Source organism: Sebastes umbrosus, chromosome 24, assembly GCF_015220745.1.
Source record: "Sebastes umbrosus isolate fSebUmb1 chromosome 24, fSebUmb1.pri, whole genome shotgun sequence".
NCBI classification, from domain to species: Eukaryota; Metazoa; Chordata; class Actinopteri; order Perciformes; family Sebastidae; genus Sebastes; species Sebastes umbrosus.
In genome coordinates this window covers 9180266-9204041 of record NC_051292.1, presented here as the reverse complement: position 1 = coordinate 9204041, position 23776 = coordinate 9180266, and the positions used below count along the sequence as shown (strand labels likewise).

Genomic DNA, 23776 nt, shown 5'->3' with positions numbered 1-23776 from the left:
TTTTAGCCAGATTAAAGAAGCCAGGCAGGCCTCTTAAGACCATCCGCCTAATGAAATATGTCAAAGCCCATAAAGAAACACTGAGGCCATTTAGGAAGAAGGAGGGGGTGGTGGTGGAGGGGGGGGGCAGCGCAGGAAGCTAAGCAAATACACTGCGTCAGCAAAAATGAAAAACACGCAAAAGCCCCGTCAATACACATTAGCTAAGACGTCAAGGGGAGAAAAAAAAAAAAAAAGAAAAAACTAGAAAGGAATACTGCAGCAGAGAAATGGATCGCTTTATATATATATCATATGGGTGCTGATCAGAAATGCCAGGAAAACCATAGCAGCAAGAGAGGATGGAGGAGGAGGAAGAGGAGAGGAGGAGAAGCCACTTGTGTGAATGCTGAGTGTGGGGGATTTGAGGTCACCGAGGGTGCTCGGGTCATTTGTATTCCGCCGGCAACAGGCTTAGTTGGCTTGTTGCAGGTGGATTTAAGAGATCGGTGTACGTGCGCGTGTGTGTAACAGAGACACAGAGAGGAAGCCAACACCAGGACTGAAATGCTGGTCATGATTCCTTTCTTATATAAGCCTTGTTGCCACATTAAAATACAGTGGGTGTACTGAATGCGATGCAATGTACCTACGCCGCTGAACCCTCCACAATTAAAATCATGACTCCTGCAGCCCCCGCTGGAGATGGTCAACCGAGCATGCTCTCTGTCAGCAACACTCTGATTTATATTCATACTGGAGATGCCCAGAACAGCCACACAGGCAGCGTTTGGCCACCGAGAAGCAATGCTGGAGCGGTTATATCTGACTCGGTGGAAATTTTATTGCCGTCCCATCTGCTCCTACGACAGCACAAACTGCTCCTACATACAGTACTCTGGACGGGAACTGGTGTGTACAAGCTTGGACTCGGGCTTGTATGATACAGTGCCCTCTAGGGTGCCCTTCCAGTGGAGAAAACATGATGAAGTGCCACCCTGGATGCCCCTATGGTAGATAAAACACGATAAAGTGCCCTCTAGGGTGCCCTTCCAGTACAGAAAACATAAATAAGTGCCTTCTAGGGTGCCCTTTCAGTAGAGAAAACATGATAAAGTGCAGTCTAGGGTGCCATTCTAGTGGAAAAAACATGATAATATGCACTTCCAATGAATAAAACATGATAAAGTGCCCTCTAGCTGGACATTTTAGTGGAGAAAACATGATGAAGTGCACTCTAGGATGCCCTTCCAGCACAGAAAACATAAATAAGTGCCCTCTAGGGTGCCCTTTCAGTAGAGAAAATGTGGTGAAGTGCCCTCTAGGATGCCATTCCAGTACAGAAAACGTGATAAAGTGCAGTCTAGGGTGCCCTTTCAGTGGAGAAAACATGATAATATGCACTTCCAATGGCTAAAACATGATAAAGTGCCCTTTAGGGTGCCCTTCTAGTAGAGAAAACATGATGAAGTGCACTCTAGGATGCCCTTCCAGTACAGAAAACATAAATAAGTGCCCTCTAGGGTGCCCTTTCAGTAGAGAAAACATGATAAAGTGCACACTAGGGTGCCATTCTAGTGGAGAAAATATGATAATATGCACTTCCAATGGATAAAACATGATAAAGAGCCCTCTAGGGTGCCCTTCCAGTGGAGAAAACGTGATAAAGTGCACTCTAGGATGCCCTTTCAGTAGAGAAAACATGATATGTACTTCCAATAGATAAAACATGATGCAGTGCCATACAGGCAACCCTACATGCTAGAAAACTTTCTGCACCCTGGTGCCCCACCGCATGCAGCTGGTGTGCTTTTTATTGTTTGTTGTAAAGTGATGATGTTTCCTCATTAAGACACACAGCACATAAATACTCCTTACAGCTTTATTCAGACATGACTTTTACAGAAAAAGCCACAATTCTTGCGCGATATTTGGCACCTGGTGCACCAGAGGGATGTCAGGGAAGAAGAGAGTTCTGGCTGCATCGCTGCTGGATTTTAAAACTTTAGTTTGCTTTTGAAGCCTTAATTACAGATCACACGGTGTTAGCGTGAGGGATGCCTCATCTTCCCGCTTATCACAGTAAATCTCCTAATAAATTAATTTAAACAATTTCATCATTTAATATCATTGGATAGCAAAACTCTGCAGCCTGTTTTTATAATATCTGACAAGCATGTTACAAGGTTTGAGATTGCAGTCGGGGGACTTTTATGTAAAAGTGACTCAGGGACATGAGACTGACATGTTAAATTGCCGTCAGATTTGCATAACGAGGTCCACGTCTGAGAGGAGTTTTAGTCAAATGAACGGTTGTTCCGTGCATTCAGAAATAAAAAAAAAGAGAGTGAATTATATACTGTTTGAACCACTACCGTGTAATGTCACTCAGTAAAAAGCAAACAGTAAAACCGACTTTATATTTTACCTTTAACCAGACTTTTTCTAGTATAAAACAAGGCGGAACGGAGTGCGGAGGAATAAGTGAAGCAGAAGCCATTGTAATGCTATACGGCTGCTGTCAGCCGGGTGAGGATTGAGCACTGTGGGCCTGCTGACCTGGACGGCTATAAAGCAGCGAGAGCTCAGACACTAAGTGCTTCACAACTCAACTTTGTCAGCCGGCTGGGGAGTGGAGGGAGGGAGGGAGGGAGGGAGGAATAAAGAAATGTTTGAGAATAGAAAACAGAGGAAATGAGAATCTTCACGCAGAAGGTGCATTTATTCTCGTGTGTGGACGGTGCACTGTGCGAGAAAGGTGGGTCAAAAAAGCAAAAGAGGATGCATTCAATCAGATTATATCAAACACTTACCATTTGTCTGCCTGGACAGTGATCCCATGTTGCTCTCATCAGCCACTAAAACACAAAAAAAGACAGTTAATACCTCATATTATTTGCTGGAATAGCTTTGTGCTGCTTTGTAAAATGGTTATAATGGGGTCTACTGGTGCTGGCACATGCTGTAAATGAGTCCCTGCTGCAGAAGTATCAGACAGACAAAATGAGACGGACTGAAAGAGGAAATGAAAAAGAAGCAAGAAATATAAGAAACCCAGAAGAAAAAGAGTGATATTGTGCTTGTGAGAGAAAATGAGAAAGGATAGAGGTGAGACAATGAAAGAAATAATAAAGGGAGGAAAAGGAAAACAAGGAGAAACCCCACCAACACCACCACCTAATCTAACTAAACAGGATTGCGGTCGGCCGGCAGCCGCCGCCACAGGATACAATAATAGGTTTTCATTACGCCACTATTTCTCTTAAATAATCCTTTTCATTTTTTATGAGGTCAATTTTCCCAGCGGACGGGTAGAGGAAGAGAGACAAAAATGAGAGGAGAGTATTGAAGGGATGCAGGGTGATAAGGTGTGTCAGAAAAACACAGAAGGTTAAAAAAAGAAATCAAAAGAGCTGCTTCGTAAAATCCTGCAAAGAATCATCTGTAGCGACCGAGACAAAGACATAGAAATACCTTTTCTTGTGCACATGTGCAAGATAAAATACTTTTTTTTTTGAAAGTTTGGAAGAGAAACCAAGCGATATGACCCTGCTAGATAATGAAAAGCTTCCTGTTCTGCGGAGGAGAGATAGAAGCCTGCAGGCCAGCAGCCAACTTTGTCTCCCCTTGCCACAGCAGAAGACTAAAAATGTCTCTTTTAACCTTCAGTCAGCTGCTGTACCTTAGTGTTATATACGTGCAGAGGTATGCTACTACTATATATTGTTGGTAATATTATTTATATGTAAAGGGAGGTGGGGAAAATGCAGGATAGAGGGAGACAAGGAGGAGGAGGAAGTGAAAGAGAGAAAGTGTAGGGTTGAGTGTGAGAGACAGGAAGGCGGGGAGAATCAAGGACAAGGAGTCATAGGAGGGACAATCAAAAGTTCCTAGAAAGTTGAGGAAGTGTGAAAAGAGACAGGGCGAAGAAAAAAAGGAGAGATGGATGAAGTGAGGTTGTGAGACAGAGAGTTAATGAGACAGAGAGGCGGTGTAGCTGTTGGATCTGTTTCCACGGGCTTCGCTTCACAATCCACATTTGACCTCTTGACCTCTCTCAAAGTGTGAACGTGCTTCGGACGCTGCCGGACTATTAAGCTGAGTCACCGTTTGCTCTTCTGCGCATCCAAACTGTCCGTCTATAGAGCGCTGCAGCTGGGCGCCGGCGTTGCAACGGAACGAACAATTGGCTTTGACTTCTTAGCGATATACGTTCTTTAACCTTGGTACCACCTCGGTTGTTTGTTACCAACAGAGCATGAGAAGTCCCAGAGGCTGCTCCCTCATATTCAATGACTCCACTTATGCTTTAGAGTCAGTCTGTCTTGAATTGTCACATCATTTTTTAATGCAACCCGAGTCATTGCGCAACAAATAACTCAGATTAATAGTTCATAGAGTAGGCTATACGCGTCTCCTAAAAGGTCTGATGTTTCAATGCACTTTGAGCATCTTAAAGCCTGTTTTCCCAAAGCAGACCATAAACAAATAAATGCATTAGTTTCCATTATTGCTCGCTCAGTTTATACTGTCAGACAGTGTTTTATTCCACCTTATTTAATCATGTTATAGAATGCAAATGAGAGCGAAAAAAACATTCTTCCTGGTGCTTTCAGGCTCTGGCGGTGCAGCTGTAGTGTCAGTGACTCCACTATTCACCTCAGGCGATGTGTGTGTGTGTGTGTGTGTGTGAGCGGAAGCTCTGAGTCAACACACTATTTGCTAAGGCACCCAGGGTCAATAAAAAGAAGCTCACCTCTTTCTGTCAAGTGGTGTTTAATAAAAGCTAACGTGCTCTATGGCGGGCGGCGGCGGCAAAAAGCTCAGATACATGTGACCGCAAAGACTGACGCGTGGGAGACTCTCCAGAGGAGAAAAAAAAAAGCTCTTTAAATACAAAAGACGGGGGTCGGCATCGGAGGTCTCGGAATACACAGAGCTCACAGAGATACACAGAGCTCTGCTAACTACCTTGTTTCAGCCCTGAGCACTTTGGAGAGGGGAAGGGATGAATAGAGGCACAGACAGAAAAAAAGCAGATTGAAATGGAGGATGGCCAGAGATGGAGATATAGAAGGCAGATAGCGTTGGGTATTGGAGTGGCTCCTCGGTGGGATGGAGCGGGGAGAGAGAGTGCAGACCACCCTTGTCCGTAATGAAAGCCAATCAGCTTGGGTGGCGGAGGCGTGTGCTGCAGGAAGAAAGCCAATCCACTGGACCTAATGAACCGCGATTGGAAATCAGAGAGGCAGAGAGGAAAGAGAGATGTATAGAAGGAGAGAGGGAGAGCGATGAACTCATCGGCTCTCGGGCGCTGGAGGGGGAAATAAACAAAAGATGGAGGGATGGAAATAAAAAGAGAGATGAGGGGAAGAAAGGGGGAAAAAAAGAGCACAAGACAACTGAAACTACGAGATAAAGAAAGATTGGAGAGACAGACAGAAACAGAGGAGAGGATGGACAGGGGTCAGCCCGGGTTAATACGAGGAAATAAGCCCCTTTCGTTCTCACCTTCCACACACACACACACAGCACGCCGCGAGATTGGAAACCCCTTTTCATTCACACACAAACACAACGACACACACAGCAGACGGCGTGTTCATCCAGTCCGCTGTAAAGCCCCTGGGTTTATGAGTTCAGCAGGTCAGATCCCCTCAGGCCGCGGATAATAGGAGAGGGCGAAGATATCACAACAAAGAAACGGAGTGATAAGAGGCATGTGATAGCTGTTGTGGTTGTGTGTGTGTGTGTGTTCAGTCTGGCCTCTGTGATTAGACTCGTATGTTTGGCTGGTTTGTGATGGTTGAGACAACAATATGTTTTTGCTCCAGAGAATGTGTTCAATCTGGTGAAAGGTTTTCTTTCATCGATGGGGTGTGTAAAACGCACCCAGATCCATGCTCTTGGACGCTCTGTTGCGGGGCGCGTTGTCCTTGTCGTCCGCGGCGTAGAAAGCCGCCGCTTCCCGCTTCTGGAACTCACTGCGAAAACAAAGAGTCACTATCAATCAATCGTTTGTTCAATATATACTAGGGCTGTCATCTATTACAATATTGAATCACAATTAATCGCATGATTGTGTATAGGTAATCGCGATTTATCTGTTCAAAATGTACCTTAAAGGGAAATTTGTCAAGTATTTAATACTGGATTGGATGGATTCATTCGTTTTTTTAGTTTCATATGATGCCAGTATCTTCACTCTAGCTTTAAAACTGAGCCGGCTACAACCTAAAACTTTTGTTATTGCGTTACAGAAATTAGTGGCGTTAAAACGAATTTGCCAACTTTAAGTTTTGACAGCCCTGATATTTCCTCCTGAACCAGTGCAGCCAGGAGTCTTGTTGGTTACATCACCCAAACAATGAGATTTAAAATCCGCACGCAGACAACAGATCATTCAATTTCCTCCGCTCCAGATGGCATGATTCAGTAAAACAATAGTGTCTCTATTAAACTTACAGGGGAAACAAGTATATTGATGCCAGACTCTGACTGGGACCGCATGAGATACTGTACACACACATTTTAAAACATACTCATTCAGCAGCCTGTACAGCACGAGGCTAGCCCGAGCATCATAGCTCTTTCTGCAGAATTTACTCTATTATGCTATCACCATAATTACGTATTCATAATGCAAATAGGCTATTGCAATTAGACTGTATAGCTCTAAATAATGCATATGAGCCTTGTAATATTTAGTGTAATGGCTCTTCTTTATCTCCTAATGCAGCGCCCCATATTAAGAGTGCCATTAGAATATAATAACTCTTTAATAGAGTGCTGCAGCAGCAGTGTGCTGGGGATTATCTGTGTGTGTGTGGGGGGTACCTGTGGCGTGGGAGAGTTAGCGGTGAGTCTCTATTCATTTCCTCCACGGTGCCGGGGGAGGGGGGCGAGGGGAAGCTTTCCTCGAGGTCGTCGTCGGCGTTGCCATAGTGACCGTAGCTGCCGTTGGAGGTCGGGGTGGCGGGATGCGGAGCTGAGGAGAAACAGCCGACAGGTTAAATGAAACACTGATTTTGTTTATCGGGGTGGAATAAAAAAAAACAACTTGCAAGGTGTTTACTTTTTGTTGATTTTAACACATTTTCAGTTTTGTTTAGTTTTTAACTGAACTGGATTTGCTCTAATGTCAGTCCTGAAGTAAACAAAAGCTAAATATACTACAAATATGTGTGTACTAGGGCTGTCGAAGTTAACAATCGATCCTTTATTAACAATCTGACGGCCGCTATTCTGTCTTTTAAAGCTAGAGTGAAGATACTGGTGTCATATGAAACTAAAAAACCTAAGGAATCCATTGGTACCAACCATGTCATACTAGCTTGTCGTGAAGGAGGTTAAATAACGCTCCAAACCTATGCTACATTTTGGCGAGGAAAAACTGTCATGGCCATTTTCAAAGGCTACCCTTGACCTCTGACCTCAAGATATGTGAATGAAAATGGGTTTTATGCTAAATGCAGTACCTGTGAGGGTTTCTGGACAATATTTGTCATTGTTTTGTGTTGTTAATTGATTTACAATAATAAATATATACATATATTTGCATAAAGCAGCATATTTGCCCAAATAAGGGTATTAAAGGTACATTTTGAACAGATAAAAAAAAAAGAATTAATCATATTTAACTATTGACAATCATGTGATTAATCGTGATTAAATATTTTAATCCATTGACAGCTTTAGTGTGTACACTCTCTAAATATTGTTCATTTTCTATATTAATCAGTTGCACACGGGGATATTCAAATGCAGACATCAGACACAATGTAAAGCTTCATTTTTGAGGATTAATACAAAGATTAGCAAGGGCAGACATTTAACACATAATGCACATTCAAACTAAAACACACACATAGAATAATCATTTCCATCCAAATGCCTCATCCTAACTTCCTCGCCACTCTCCCCCCCCTACTGTAAAGCCTTTGTGTACAGAATGAGTGTAACTGTACAGTCTGATGGAGAGCTGACAGTCTGAGTGAGAAAAAGCATCTCCAGATCCCTGCGTCCCAGGGGGTGAGGGACGGGGGGAGACGAGGGAAAGAGATAAGGAAGGAATTTAAAACAGTTTGTTAGTCTTTCTTACTCAACAGCACACACAATACCCTGTATGCAAATCGCGCCCACTTAGGCGCCGTTTCATCAGCGTAATGATTCCAAGGTCAGATCTTTTGCACATGAAAAGCGAAAGCGCCGCGTTCGGAGAAAACACAGTTAATGACTTCTCCTTTTTCTCCCCGCTATAAATATGCAGAAGTGAGAAAGAGATATAAAGACAGAGCTGGGAAAAATAAAGATGTGACTACTCTGTAATGCAGCGCCGTAGAGATGCTGCTACAATGTCGGGAGGCTCGGCTGGGTGTCATGCTGTGCAGCTATGGCACGTGTATAAACACACACACACAGGGGCTGACAAACATAATGTGTGTACACACTCAGTCGCAGATAACGGGAGTACACAAACACTCGAAGCCTCTAATGTTGACTATCTGACAGCTCAAATGGACAAATATTGTGTCGAGTGCTCACCACTTCCAGAGTTGCCGTACGCGTAGTTGTTGGTCGTCACTGGAGTGTGACTGGCACCGTTCATGGTGGGCTCTGTGATCGGGGGCCTAGATGGCCCCTGGTACGCGTTGTGGCCCCATGGCTCCTGTCAACAAACAAAAGAGATGATGGGAATGGTTATTAAGGGTTCATATGCAAAAATATGTGCCAAATCCGAGCCAACGCTGTCATGAAAAATTGATGATGTCGCCTCATAAATCAGAAGATTAAAGTCATTTCTTTTATTACCCAGTAGGATTTAACTTGTTTATTCCTTTTGTTTATCGCAAATTAGCCAATAATGTCCACTGGTAATATATTCAGAGTAAATATATTCAGAATAAATTTTAATTTTGGGGCACAATAGCACAACATATCAGCTCTCTGCAGCTGTCAGTAAAAGTGGAATCAAAAAAATTAGTGTTAATTCAATCCTAATATATCAAATGTATGATTTCCATTTTGCATAAAAGGTTGTCTCCTTAACTAAGTGTTTAGACTACGGCTCTCACGGTAGTTACCATCATAATACAGCACTTCAGTTACCATGGTTACGCTTCACTCACGTCATCATCGTCCAACTTTACTTGACAGAACCGACTCGAAAGTCCTACATTCAACATTCAAGGCAATCAACGCTTGCAGGACGGCTAACAAGGTGGTTCCTCATATGTGTTCAAGGTCTAACCTGCCGGGTCCCGTCAACAGCCGCACATTGCTTTGCCTTCGTGTGTTAACTCGTGTCTGTTTCTCCAAACTGAAGGCGTGCCGACCGTCATCTACTGTAGGTAACACACTGACTATGGTACCTCATACACTTCAAAACACCTGAACTATGTCTTAAAGTAGCCGTTTGAAGAGAAATCCCTGCATTTACGCGGTGATCTGTGTATGTGTTACCGTGGTTACAGAATGATCTTGCATAATTATATATACGCAGTACACTTGGAACGTCACTTTCTTGACAATTCACAATCAGCAGACATTAGTAGTAGTGACAGTAATTCATTCTAAAATCAAATCACACAGTCCAGTCCTTGGAAGTGGACCAAACCTTTCACACTCAACAGGTTTGGTGTGAAAGAAAACAGCCTTTCAAATCATTTTTTACAAATCCAATGATGTCTTATCTACAGTTCTGTATCAAAGATTTCCATTCTTTCTCCTGGATCTATTCTGCGTTAATATAACAGGTAGATTAACTTCTGATGAAAGCAAAGCAAAGAAATCTCCATCTCAGGGGTCGGAGCAAATCGCAAGTTTAGTCCGACATCCACCCGCTCCGAAAGGATTTGACATGAATTTTGTCGTAGTCGTATCTTGTAACCAATCAGTTCTGATCCACCTCCGATGGAGATGTGGGAGCAGAGCTTTGAGGAAACATGAGCAGATTTAGAACAATCCTCTGAGGGGTTTCTGAATAGACGTGTAGCGTGGGCGACCGACAAAATACCGCTAAGTAGTCAAGTTGATGATAATTGAGAGAGAAAGTCGTCATCCATTCAGATAAAAAAAAAAGATATTGTTGCTTAAAGACGTTTAGCAGGAGAACGCAATTACGACTCTGACACTGTACCTGAATATTATTTTGATAGGACTGGCAAAAGGAAGTGCACATACTGGATCTGACTAACACAGTACGGTAAGAATATATATATATATACATATTGATCGCCTTTGGCAGTCCTTTTGAAAACCGGCTTCAACACTGAGCAACAACAAAAATGGTAATGGTAACAGTAATTAAGAGCACTGACAGGCATGTTATCGAACAGCACAGCACTACAACAAAGGACCCCCACCCTCCCAACCCCCACAGATGGAGATAGAGACTGGTGGGAGTCGGATGAAAGAAGCTGGTCAAAGAGATGGGAGCTACATCTGTCACACACACACACACCTATACACTTATTTAAGTAATCCTTAGAATAATGAAAGGTGTTCCGATATCTCCGACAGATCAAAGCGCTGGGTGGGGTGTACGCACGATGTCATGGGAGTCCCTTGGGTATCATTAGTACCTACCATACATGTTAATATGTCACCACATCGTAGCTGTCAATCACTTTGAGCTCATATGTATGTGTGTGTCGTACGCATTTGCGCACAGTTCCGACAGTGACACGTAAAGCACATCACAGCCATCCATATATCCATTTATATCCAAGTATATCCGTCAATCCATCCGTCTCCGCGAACTGACGACTGGCCTGAGGCTTTTGAAGCAGACAGGCGGTGAGATATCTTAATCCCACAACAATAAGTAAACAGGGGGGGGGTCCGTCTATCCAGTCAGCCCCAACCTACAGCTGCATACAATAGGCTTCTGAGAGGCTTAGCCCTGCCTCACCCTACTGTGTCACCCACCCCACCCTAACCCACATATCACATGGCTCGAGGTGGAGAACATTTCTTCCCTTTGATTTTTAATATTTATTTCTAATAGGGCTGTCAATCGATTATTTGAACTGCACTCACCTGAATGAAAGTTGCTATACGAATACAGTTAACGTGACTGACCGAGTGATAAAGTGTTAATAGTTTTGGTTTAGTGCTCCAATTGTGTTCTATTTGGGATGTTATTGAGGCAGAGAGATAAAGACAAAAAAGACACAAGCTGTTATCATCTCATTTTCCAAGCAAAGTCCATGGAAATGTTTTAAATGTTGGCCAAAAATAGAATGTGGCTTTCCATCACTCATGTGGAGGCAAATAAAAAAAAAGCTTCTCGCCTGTGAAAAGAAAAATCAAATCCATCAGAAAGAAAGGAATCATTCTTTCAAGAGTTGGTTAATGTGGTGCAAGCTGTTCGTAGTCTTTAGTGTTAGCTACTGATGGCCAGATGTTAAGCTCTCGTCCAATATAAATACAAAAAACATATACCAAGCAGTATTCTAATCATACGGCGCAGCCATTTCCATCACACTTTTCTAAACTTACTACTTTTAACTCAATGCTAACGTCAGTTTGGGGCCGTCGGTAACCCGCAACGTCAGCTCTAGTCTGCCTCTGTGGAGGTTTTTTGGCTGCGGAGCTCGTTGATGAGAGAAGTCACTCTGATTGGCTGTTCGGCTTAAGCGAATCAGTGCACGAGAAGAGAAACGGACGTGAGGAAAGCAAGCCAACGAGTAAAGTCAAGAGGATGCACACAGAAGGCTCTTCTCATTTTTCATCCCATCTGATCATTCTAATACACAGATTTTTTGACAGCGACATCTGGAATGAAGCTAAGCGGTGAGTGAGAGTGGTGTGAAAACGGTCAGCAAACGCCGCTTTGTTTCATGCACGCATCATAACAACGGCTTGTATATCCGCGATCTTCCGGTTTCCCATTTCGCGCAGATGCAGAACATAACTGGCTGTTGGCTGTAGTCTTTACGGTGTGTTCAAGTGCAAATTTTTGGCCAAGACACAGGAGACGTGAGGCGACTTAACAGGCAGCTTTCGTCGCTGCTAGTTCTCTGATATCGATTTGGTGTGTCTGGGCTTTCACCCAACTAAATATACTCACACCACCACCAATGAGGTAATTCTACCGTGATTTCAGGTCATTATCAGCCAGCCCTAATGGAAAGCAAGCTCTAGACAGTGAGAGAAAGGAGGGACGCTGAGGGGTTTTTATCACACTGCCCCACCAGTCTGGCTGGTTAGTGATGAGACAATGCAGAGATATACTGATCTTTTGAACTAGGTTTGATAGCATTCATCTGCAGGCTTGAATAACTAGTGTGGTGTAGACGCCACAATGGGCAGGTCAACCCACTAACCCTCCCGTTATATCCCTCCCTCTCTTATCGCTCAGCATCTGCCTTTAACTGCTGTGAAACATCTTTATAAGCGTCTGAAATAATCAGTCATGGTTCCGCGTGGAGCTCAATAGATAGACTTAACTAAAAAAAAGCTATTTTTCGCCGTCTGTCACGCTTGATGTCTTCATCAAGTCCGTCCATTTGTGCTGCTTTTCAAGCGTCACTTGAACACAACTTCTGGTGTGACTTTGTGATTGATTCTAATGTTTCCCACTAGGGATTAAAGACACTTTTTTTTTTTTAAACAACAGCACTTCAACACACAAAAGAGGTAAAAATAAGCAAGGTTAGCACATTCCATGCAGTCTGATTTTTAACACGTTTATCACGTCTGAAAGGGAGTGTGTTCACAGCTACATGGAGCCTTCATGAATGTCACTTTTCATTAGTTATTCCTGAAATATGTTCATTATATATGAGGCTGTGAATGCCTGACTGTTGGTGTGATTGTCAGTTTACAATTTTCTGGTGTGTTTAGGTGCAAAGAATGAATGTTTTTCGAATTATCAGTTGTTTCTGCATGGAGTGAGTGACAAAGGATACAGAAAAATGCAGAAAAGAAAAGAGACTCAGAGGCCAAAACAGAGGAAAGAGGTCGTTTAATAAACAGGGAGAGGTGCAAAGGAGAAAGCAGCCAGTGAAAACCCAAAAGAGAAACAGACAGACGGGCATGCAGGAGGCTTCAGATGAGCTTTATTTAAAAGAGGACAGACAGAAAAGCAGGAGTACATTCCCTTAAAAAAAAAATTAAAAAAGGAAATATAAAACTTTATCCAAACAGACAAAAACAGGAAGGAGCAGATTAAGCATTTACAGTGTGTGACAGAAAGGAGGCTGTGCCCAGTGATGAATTTATGGGTAATACTTTATAAAAGAGAGCTAAAAGTGAATGCTGTGACAGTTAGTGGTGTTGGCAGAGGAGAAAAGCTTTCAGCTGGATTAATATGCTTCCACCATATATCACTCAAAACATACTGTATTTACTAGGGGTGTAAGAAAATAGAAGAAAATAGAAGAAAATAGAAGAAAATATTGAAATATGGAGTATCATGATATTATATTTTTTTGATACTGTATAGATTCTCAAAAAACACTATCGATTTTTTTATTAATTTTATTTAATTTTATTTAATTTAATTTAAGCATATTTAATAGTTTACATGCAAAGATGAACTCGGTCAGTATTTTATTTCATTTGTAAACTTTTTTTACAATATATCGTCTTGATAACAGTATTGCAATATATCGCAATATATTGAACGGTAACCCCTGTATCATGATACGTATCGTATCGCCAGATTCTTGCCAATACACAGCTGTAGTATTTACAAATCTTTGATTGAGTGCAAAAGAGGATGACATTTTCTTCATAATTTCATTCAAAATATAACCTCCAAGGAACTATTCAGAACTTTATAGAGGTATATTTGTTTAAATTGAGTGCAGACAGGACTTTTGCACTAATTTTAATTCAGCGTTTTACCCCATATTTCTATTTCTTGATTGCAAACGCGCTCTTTGAACAACCTGCACGAGCAATGTTCAGCCAATATGTCGCTTGCACCCCTTTTGCAATATACACTCAGTCACACACACACACACACACTGTGTCAGAGACCACCAGAGAGCTGGAGGTGGTGGTGGTGGTGGTGGTGGTGTCTGGTGAGAGCCCGGTTGTGTGCGTAGTTGTGCGAGTGTGCGTCTAGGTATCGGTCTGCTGATGTGTTTCTGTCGGGTATCCTGCTGTGTGTGGTCGGCGGGTCTCCGTACATCTGCCCTGCCATCGCCCTGATGTTCTCGGTGTAACTGTGACTCTGAGAGCCGTCCACCGTGCGGCTACGTGCGTGCCTGAACGCGTGGCCCTGAGCGTCAACGAATATGTGACCGCGTGCGTTATCGGGCGCGATGTGGCCCTGCGTGTCTGCGAGCGTTCGGCTATGACCGTGCGTGTATCCGTATCTTTCCCTGTTTAAGTTCCCCTCTGTGGGTCTGTTGAAGCTGCTCAGCGTCTGACTGTGAGGCACAAACCCAAACTCGTACCTCGTCGCTGGTCTGTACACATCTGTTTGTGCATCATCACTATACTCATCCCTTTGTGTGAGTCCGAATGTGTACCCGCTACGCCTCTCCCTGTGATTATAACCGTGGGTGTATCTGGTGTGCGTCTCTGCCGGCCTCTGTGTGTAACGCTGCCTGAGGCCGTGAGGCAGCGGCTCCGACGCTCGCCTCCTCAGCGTGGGGAGGAGAGAGGAAGCGCGCTGAGGCAGAGGCGGCTGCTGCTGCTTCTGCTGGTGGCAGTCGTCGCTCGCTCGTACCTGATTGCTGGAGCCCTTATGGTTGTTCTGTTGCTGGGTGGCGGACCCGTTTGTAGCCGCGTTCGGCGCGGGGTTACCACTGGCCATCTGTCGAGAAAAAAGAAGCAAAATAAACCGGGATGAGGTCTCTTTCATATCGCTGACACACATGTAGGTCAGCTGCTTCAAGTATGTACAGCAGAGCATCTTCACTGTGAGCCTCAAGTGATCGTAATGTGCCAGTGATTCTGCTGTCAAAACTCTAGTAGCTACTTATGAATAATCTTTGAACCTACCAGGCTGTGCAGAGGATTTCATAATGCATAAGCATCCCTCAATGTTTCATGTAACCAAATTCATGTTACCAAACTCCGGGAGTCTAAAAAACATGTTGCCCCACATCTACCGAAGATTCAAAACGGGAGGACTGACAGGGAGCAAATGACAGGAATACAGTCTGTGTTTTAAGGATATGTAAAACATTTATAGGTTTTGAATTTATTGACTTGTTTGAGCACTTTCATGACCTCAAAATGTCATTTTCTTCTATTAATGTTGTTTTTTTCCAAATAGCAAGAGTCTGATTTCCAATCCAGCTGGGTTGAAATCATCTAACGAAATGTAAAACACGTTGTAAAATACACCGATACACCCATAAACCTGCGTGGAATGCACTTCTCAGAATTACATGATATTCCAGAAATGTTTAAAAGTAGGAATAATAAAAGGAAGTAGGATGACAAAGTGTACCTGTCTGGGTACTCGGAGCACCACGAGCTGGATGGTCCCCCTGGCGGTTCCCTCCGACGACATGGAGCGCCTCAGCGTCTCCATGGCGGTGTGGTTGGAGCGTCCGAGCAGCGACTCGCCGTTTACCGCTATCATCTGGTCGTTCACGTTCAGCCGGCCGTCCTGTTTGGGAGAACGTGAAATTATCAGCTTCAATTTATCTTATTAGCTTAAGGTGAATTAGCAGTAGAGATGATGTTACTGGGAGAAGCATCAAACTGTGATTTTCAGAATAAAATACAGGGATTTTCAGAATAAAATACAGGGATTTTCAGAATAAAATACAGGGATTTTCAGAATAAAATACAGATATTTTCAAAATAAAGGCAGCGTTTCATAAAATCTGAATTAGTTGCGCAGGAAATGCAGCAGTAACAGGCCGTAAGAGGCATTTTGAAGCATTTGTTCATGTCACTTATGCTAATGTCTCATAAAAAAGAAATGATATTAAAAAAAAAAAAAATGCCAGGGTAGGGGTGAAAAAAGAGAGCACAAATCTTACATAAAATAAGACACACAAGACTGGTCACCAATAAAGTTTTAAGAGAGGAGAAGAGAAATGTGTGTGAGAGAGAGAGAGTGGAGTAGAAAATGGAAGAAGAAGGGGGGGAAGGCAAGAAAATTGTAGAGTTAGCAATCTAGTGAGAGCGGGAGAGCCATGATAAATACATAGAGCAGCTAATGGAATAGCCTCCGTGGGCACTAAATCACTTCTAAGTGTTTTAAATAGCAGCCTCTCATAGAAAGGCAACACGGAATAGTGCCCTGGAGGGAGAAAGGGAGGGAGAGGGAGAGAGAGAGAGAGAGGGGATCACATGAGGAAAGCAATGCAGAGGGCAATATATTTAAAAAAGGACAATAAAGATGAGACACACTAAAGACTCTGTTTGCGTGGAGCCATGATCGGTCCATTACGGCCAGCGCCGCCCTTTGACCCCCATCTCATTAACAAGGCACCATCGGGGCTGACCTCGAATGCACACATGCGCCTGAATCAAATCCAAGACTGTCATCAAAAATTGATGTTTGTGCCCAAATCAGCGGGCGTCTGTGATATTCCCTATTAATATCCCCGCTCTCTCCGAGTAAGCAGCGGCAGACATGTAATTTTAATTTGTTGTCTTCGCTCTTTGATATGATCGTATGACAGGATCAGGGATAAGAACATTTTTTTGATATAATTGAGGCCCCGGGCCCCCGACACCAGCCGAAACTCTTTAATGGAAATAGGTTAGATCACTCCATGACTCTCCGTCATCTCCCTCCCTCTTTTAGCCTGCTGTGTGATTGTGTCTGTGTGTGACTCAGGGGACGCCCGGGTTCCCTCCTATGTGCCGGCCTCATCAGGCCCGTTAGCTGCCTTTCATTTGCATGCGTCGACACCGAAGACGAGACACACACCCACTCGTGTATTGTGTTCCTGCTGAGTGTCTCCACTTTTCAATTTTCTTTTTCTCTCCTCTCATTCCATCTCTCTATTGTTCGATACCGCTCATCTTAGATTCCCTCCCTTCTCTCACTCGTACACCCGCTGTCTTCTATCAATGGGTTTCCTCCTCTTCCTCCCTCGCTGCTGTCTGTCTTTCTTCCTCTTATGTGGTATCTTGTCCCAGAAACCTGTTTCGCAGCCAGCCGGAGATCTTACTCTGCCATTCTGTCGGAGCGCTATCCGCGTCGGCAGCTGTTGGGGAAAGAACTACTTCTGAAGGCGCTTCGGGGAGTCGCTGTGCTGTCTGGCCGCCCTGATCCCAGACCAGCCGTTTATCTACAACGCCCACACTCGTCTCTGTGCCTCCTCGACGTGCGGCGCAGATCTGGGAGCCGGGCGAAGAGTTGTGACATGTGAGAGGAGGCCAGATATTGAGGCCAAGTGGAGGAATCTCCAAAGTGCTGAAACGAGATGTTGTTGTTTTTTTCCTGATGCACTCACAAGTTGAAGTGAGCACTGAGTGATGTAGATAAGACGGCTGCGGCGCTGACGTGACGAGGTCACTCGAGGTCAATGGGAGTCAAAGGTCGAGGGAAGGAGGGCAGAAGGGAGGGGTTGTGGCCTCGGAGAAAGACAGGAAATGAGATGGAGAGGCGAGAGGAAGAGGAGATGAGAGGAAACAACAGAGAAGGACATCATAAAGAAGGGGAAAGAGTTTGGACAAGGTGGAAAAAAGCTTCCCACACAAAAAAAATGGTTCTTGGTGGTTCTATAAACGATAACTCAAAGAACCCCTGATTGGATAGAAGTATTCAGAATAAATAAAGCAGTCAAAACGCCCTGCAATGCTTCTCATTTCTCATGTTTGATGTGTTTTTAAGGAGCTCTTTAAAGCCCCTAAGGGGTTCTTTGATGGTAAAAACCTAATGAGGCATTTTGGGACAAAATAGAAACCTTTATATCAAAACACAGACTCAATTTATCCTCTAATTATTATTACTTTCAATGTGTACTTTATTTTATTTTTAATTTTTTTTTATCTATTTATATTTATCTAATTTTATTTTATTTTTTTTCTCCTTTTTTTAAATTGAATTTAGTTGTTTTGTTAATGTTTAAGTACACTTCCAGTAAATTATTATGTGGGGGAAAAAAACACGGAATCAGACATTTCACACATTTTCTAAAGTTTATATTTTGTCTCCATCTTTGGCGTCAAGAGCTCACTGCTGTGGTATTGTTTTCTTAAAGGACCATACTGTGTATAATTTAGATTTTTGCTGTCCACTTTAAAGGTCCCATATTGTAGAAAGTGAGATGTCTTTTTTGGTTATAAAGCAGGTCTAGATGCTATATAAAACACGCTCAATCTACGGAGAAATGCACACAGCCCGTATTCAGAAACTGTGCCTTTTAAACGAGCCGTCAGGACTTCTGTAACGCTGTGATGTCACAACTATAGAGTCACTGGTAGAAGTGCTGCTAAACTCAGTGCATTTGACACATACAGTGAGTCCCGTGCTGCAGTGACGCTGTGAAGACAGCGACAGCGCAGATGCGGAAAACGCTGACAAATCAGAGCAGACTGGGCTTTTTTTCGGGAGGGGTTGTTAAAGAGACAGGCGCTAAAACAGAGCGTTTCAGACAGAGGGTGAATACAGGTATATTCAGACAGACAGTATGAGAGAAATAAAGCGTTTTTTGAACATTAAAGCATGTAAACATGTTCTAGTAGAAACCTCAAAAACAAGTATGAATCTGAAAATAAGCACGATATGTCTCCTTTAAAATGCAGGTTTTACTTTTTGGATGTATCTTTCCTACCGTTCCTGATTGTGACAAAAAATGGCTGAGGATTCTCTACCTTGTAAGCGGCCCCCCCCATGGATGATGGACTTGATGAAGATGCCCAGGTCCTCCCCGGTCTCTCTGGACTTGTTGCCCTTCAGGCTGACCCCCAGGCCGGCCGAGCCCGACTCATTGAGGGGGATCTCGTACATCAGCTGCTCCCTGCCGTCCTCCAACACCAGACTGCCGTCCTCTTCACCTTTCTGAAAGAACAGGTATTCAAGACTTTTAACCAAGTTCAGATGAAATGTTATGTAAGAAGCTACTACTCTAGTCAGAAAAAGCCTGCTCATACACACACCTAATACCTACTTTGCATAATAAGTGCTGCATAAGATTGCTCCATATCTAATGCACTGACTGATAATGCATGCTCCTACGCCATGCTGATTATACTCAACACTGAAAAAATAGGAGTGCGAAGGAAAAGAGAAAGGGATTACAGAGTCAGAGCTGCGGGTAAGAAAAAGAAAAGAAAGGGGGAAAAAGAAAGAGGAGCAGGTGTTGTGTACTGGAAAGAGATGAAGGTGTAGTGAGGGAACGAAGAAAGCTACTGTAGAGAGGTTATTCCATTTGGAGATGAAAGGCGCAGACGGAGAGCGAGCCATTTCTAAAGGAAACATAATAACCTTTTCATACCTCCTCCTGGAGCACAGTGGGGGAGGAAAGGGGGGAGGAACGAAGCGAGGGGACGAGGATGGAGGCGCAGAGGAGCATTTAAAAGTAATAACCCATCCCTGAGGTATACCCCGCTTCTCTCATTCACACTCCCGCACCCCTCCTCACTCTTTACATTGCATCCTAATCTCTCAATCTTACTGTACATCTTCTCCTCTCTATTTCTCTTTCTCCTCCCCAGACTCCCGTTCCATCTACAGGTCTCTTTTCTACATCTCTCACCCACCCACCTGCGATCTAATATGAAGGAAATGACCGCTGTGGCAGGAACAGAATATAAGATTGGGGGGGAGAGAGAGACAAAAGGCAACAAAAGGGAAAAGGAGAATGTCTGTCATTAGAGGATGGCAAAAATGGAGAGCGGGAAAAGAAAAGCCAGGTTCAGTCACCCGGGGAGAAGAGGGCCAGCGGAGGGGACACTTCACTCCAAAGCCCTATTTTTCTTTAAAGAGGACGGATGGAAGGTTAAGGGCATGTGTTTGAAGACTGAAAAAAAAAAAGCTCAGAAGGCTCATGAACTATAATAAAGACAAACTCTGACTCCCGTGGCAAGAAAAACGTCAAAGTGAATGTCTGGAGGAATATGCATATACGTTACACCAGCCATACTGTCACAGCTTTAAAGATCTGAGTATCCGCACCAGTGTTGCGGCAGCCTTACATCAGGCACCTCGCCCGCGACTGAAATCAGAAATCCATGTTCACATTTCCTCCGTCGTCGTGGCACAATGCCGAGGGATGCGAGAGTCAAATATGTCCTCCAGTGTAATTTTGTAAAATTCATGACCGTAGGAGCTCGCTCTCGACCTCGACTATGATCCTCCGGCACTCTAAATCTCTCTCTCTGAGAGAGAGCACTGTGGTGCTTCATCTGGGTGCTTAATTAAAACCTTTAGGCCTGGAGGAATATAACCAGTACACCTGGAAGGTCGTCTGCGTCAGGGGTAAAGAAAGGTGCTGGAACACACTGATCCGAGCCGCTGCTTTTACTTTGGATTTAAAACAGATGACAGCTCAGTGCCTATTAGTTAGAGCCCAGCAGATACTAGATACAAGGCAGCACCATTTGTTAGCACCTTACAAAACACTGTTACAAATATGATTCAAATGACCGTTTTCTGATAGTGAAGCCAGTCTAAAAGTGGCTTAAACCTGCATTCTTTCTAACAGCCAGCAGGGGGCGACTCCTCTGGTTGCAAGAAGAAGTCTGATTGTATAGAAATCTATGAGAAAATGATCCTACTTCTCTCTTGATTTATTCCCTCAGTAAACATTGTAAACATTAGTTTATGGTCTCAATCGCTAGTTTCAAGTCTTCTTCAATACAGCATGATGTTCATTTAGTAAAGTGTGGTCCCATTTAGAGTCAAATAGACTTGGTCTGGGAGTTGCCCGTGTTTCCGTCTTAGAACTTTAACCCTTTCACAGTGTTCACATCGTTTGGTTGTACTTAGCTCCACCCTCTCAAGATGGTGACGACCAAAAACAAAGATGGTAACGTCTAAATACCAAGGTGGTGGGGGCCAAAATGCCGAACTCAAGGCTTCAAAACGACAGTCCACAAACCGGGTGACGTCACGGTGACTACGTCCACTTCTTATATACAGTCTATGATATAAACTATAGATTGATAAACATATAAAATAAATACGGGGCACCCTACTATCCCTACTGTATCCCTCTCTCCCCTCATTTCAAGGCATAAAATGCCCCCAAAACAACGTTTAAAATTGAATTGAGAAAAATTCTAAGGATCCCCCTCGATCCCCCTGTCGGATATGTTTTTTTCCCCGCAACAAAGTTCAATTACCTGGGCACAAATATCTAAAAACAACTCCTTCACCCTCATTTAAAAATCCAGAATTTGCAAATACTATTCAACTTCACACACGGTTTCTATTGAACTTTAGCTCCACTGATAATCACCTCTCAGGTGGTGTTCATATTCAGTTCCTTGACATGACGATAACAAGTTAAATCAAGCAAAACGAGTCCTTCAAAAAAGTCCTGGAATCTATTTTTCTATTTCAGTACAACACAAGACTCTCAAGTCGGGGGCTTATTTTTATCAACAAGGCATTTCAGAGTGCTGTTACTCAAAACCGGGAGGAATTACAAAGACAATCCGCATACTTCCTGCGTGAGAGACACTTGAGAAGACTCAGGTGGCAACCTGGGAGGTTTTAAATACCTCGGTGATGGAGCTGCAATAACACACGAGGTGAAGGTGGCCGAATCAGAGCGCAGCAGGCTCTGGGAAGAAACTTATGAGAATGTGATTCAAATCTATTTACAAGTGGATCTCAGTGGTGGTCCAAACACTCTCACACACTCCAATATCCCCTCTAATACCCTTCCCTTGGGGGCAGATTGCGTCCCCAGGGTGGCTGAGACCCCTTGGCTCCGCTCTGCGACCCCCCCCTCCCTCCAGTTAGCCCTAAGCAATGGCTCCTTAACAAGCTTTTAGCCAGCAGAGAGACCACCCTCTTCAACACCCAAATGAGGAGACAAAAGGAGCTTTTTCATAGCCCAGGGTGGGTGGTGGTGCTGGTGGTGGTGGTGGTGAGGGTGGGGGGGGTGATACACAGCGATTACACACAGAGCCTTTTGTCGCAGAGGATTTCCAAATGGGGGGTTTCAAAGCGGCGGGATTAGCGGTGAGAGCGACATTCAATTAAGATGAGATCTCGCCGCGCTCGACGGCAACGACGGAGCTGCCAATTAATCGCCTTAATGTCTGCCTCTCCGCCGCTTTACACCTTTACCTCACAATGAGGAGAAAGGAGAGGAAAATGACTGATTGAGGGATAATTCTGGTGAGTTGGAGAGAGAGAGGAGAGGGGTTCGGGGGATAATGAAAAGGAAAGAAGAGCTTCAGCTAAGACAGACTGACAGAAACAAAGATAAAGAGGGATAGACAACAAATAAAAAGAGAGAGGACAAGCTGCCTGACGACCCCTTCTTCCTGTGAGCTGGCCTAGGCTTGCCCGTGCCTAGGGGGTCAACCATGTGCAGGTTGACCCCTCCATCCTGTCCTGGGCGTAATTCTGCTACGAACACACACACATATATCACATTCAAGAAAACTCTCCGCCCCGAAACGAAACGAGGCCCCGCCGAGCGTCGGGGAACGCAGAAATGCTGACAGGAATGAAACTGTGATTAGAAGTTATCACTTTTTAATTACTTGGAGGGTGCGTGAGAGACGGGGTAGCAAACCGTCCTCCTTTTGTGTCCTAATGAAGAGGGGCTAATTCGCACAGCTTTTGCCGTTAGTCCGACTGAAAGAGACCAGCGTGCCTCCCGGCGCTGCCGAAGTGCTTTCACAGAACCACACGCTGCTCATGAAACATCAATACCCGCTCTGTTGAAACTAATCAATCAGCGGTTCAGATAGTTCCTCTAAAAGTCCACTTTGCTTGTACAAGGGAGATAAAAAAAAGGACCATATGAATGACGGAGCGGAGAGTATAAATCTTGTAGGTTGGCAGCAGCCCCTTTCACCAGATGACCCTGCTGTGTCAGCAAGTGTTCTGCTGAAGTGTCCTTTCACAAATACATTGACCCCTGACCAGCTCCAGGGTTGCTGCTGTTTGGCTGAGCTGATCCCCCTGCATCCCTCATTCAAGTATTAGCATCACTGAGTGTATTTCTACTGATATCATGAAGCATCAGTGGTTGGAGACTCCTTCCTCCATCACTTATTTTAAGCCACACTGTCTACAGAACTCTTGGAGACGGCTGTATGTTGGCTGGTCGGTCGCTTTGGTCCAATATCCAGACCAATTTTGGGTGGATTGTGATGAGATTTGGTGCACACATTCATGCCCCCCTCAGGATGGATTGCAATGACTTCTCATAATCATCTCGATTTGGGTATCGGAAGCATCCTGGTTTCCGTTTGTAGTCCGAGTAGTATTGACAAATCACGTTTGAGCACGCTTTGGTTGAATGCCGGTAAGCAGTCTGTGTGGAGAGCAAGACGATTTAGCTTTTTATTGGTTTAAAATTAGCTCGTAAACTGGCCTCTTGTGAAACAACCCAGTCACACACGTCGTCTCTCAACTCCAACGAGCCGACGTAGCTGGCCCCGCTTGTTGCTTTTTTGTCGCTCGCAGTGTGAACATAGCATAAGAAGGGTATACATTACACTGTAAAAGCCTTGTTTACATGCAATCAGAGGCAATACTGGCCCCATTTATGAGTGTAATAGTGATATAAGATGCTGTAGCCTGCAGAGATTCTTTTCATTTCTTGTTAGAGTAACAACACTGTGAGAGAGCAGGGTCAGTAGTTGGGAGCACACACTTCTTTCTTTACAGCGCAAATGTGTCTGAATTCTACAAATGCTGCGTCTACTGCTATGAAAAATGACTTATTTATTCTGG

The 23776-nt window shown here is 43.9% G+C and overlaps 1 protein-coding gene across 1 annotated transcript in view; it reads right to left on the bottom strand.

Moving 5' to 3' along the window:
* pard3ba (par-3 family cell polarity regulator beta a) overlaps positions 1-23776 on the bottom strand; it is a 136432-nt gene that overhangs the window by 57753 nt on the left and 54903 nt on the right. The window contains 8 exon segments of the mRNA XM_037762380.1: positions 2793-2837; positions 5872-5963; positions 6817-6967; positions 8524-8647; positions 14666-14752; positions 15395-15556; positions 18727-18744; positions 18746-18913. Of these exon segments, the coding sequence (XP_037618308.1) occupies positions 2793-2837; positions 5872-5963; positions 6817-6967; positions 8524-8647; positions 14666-14752; positions 15395-15556; positions 18727-18744; positions 18746-18913 (847 nt within the window).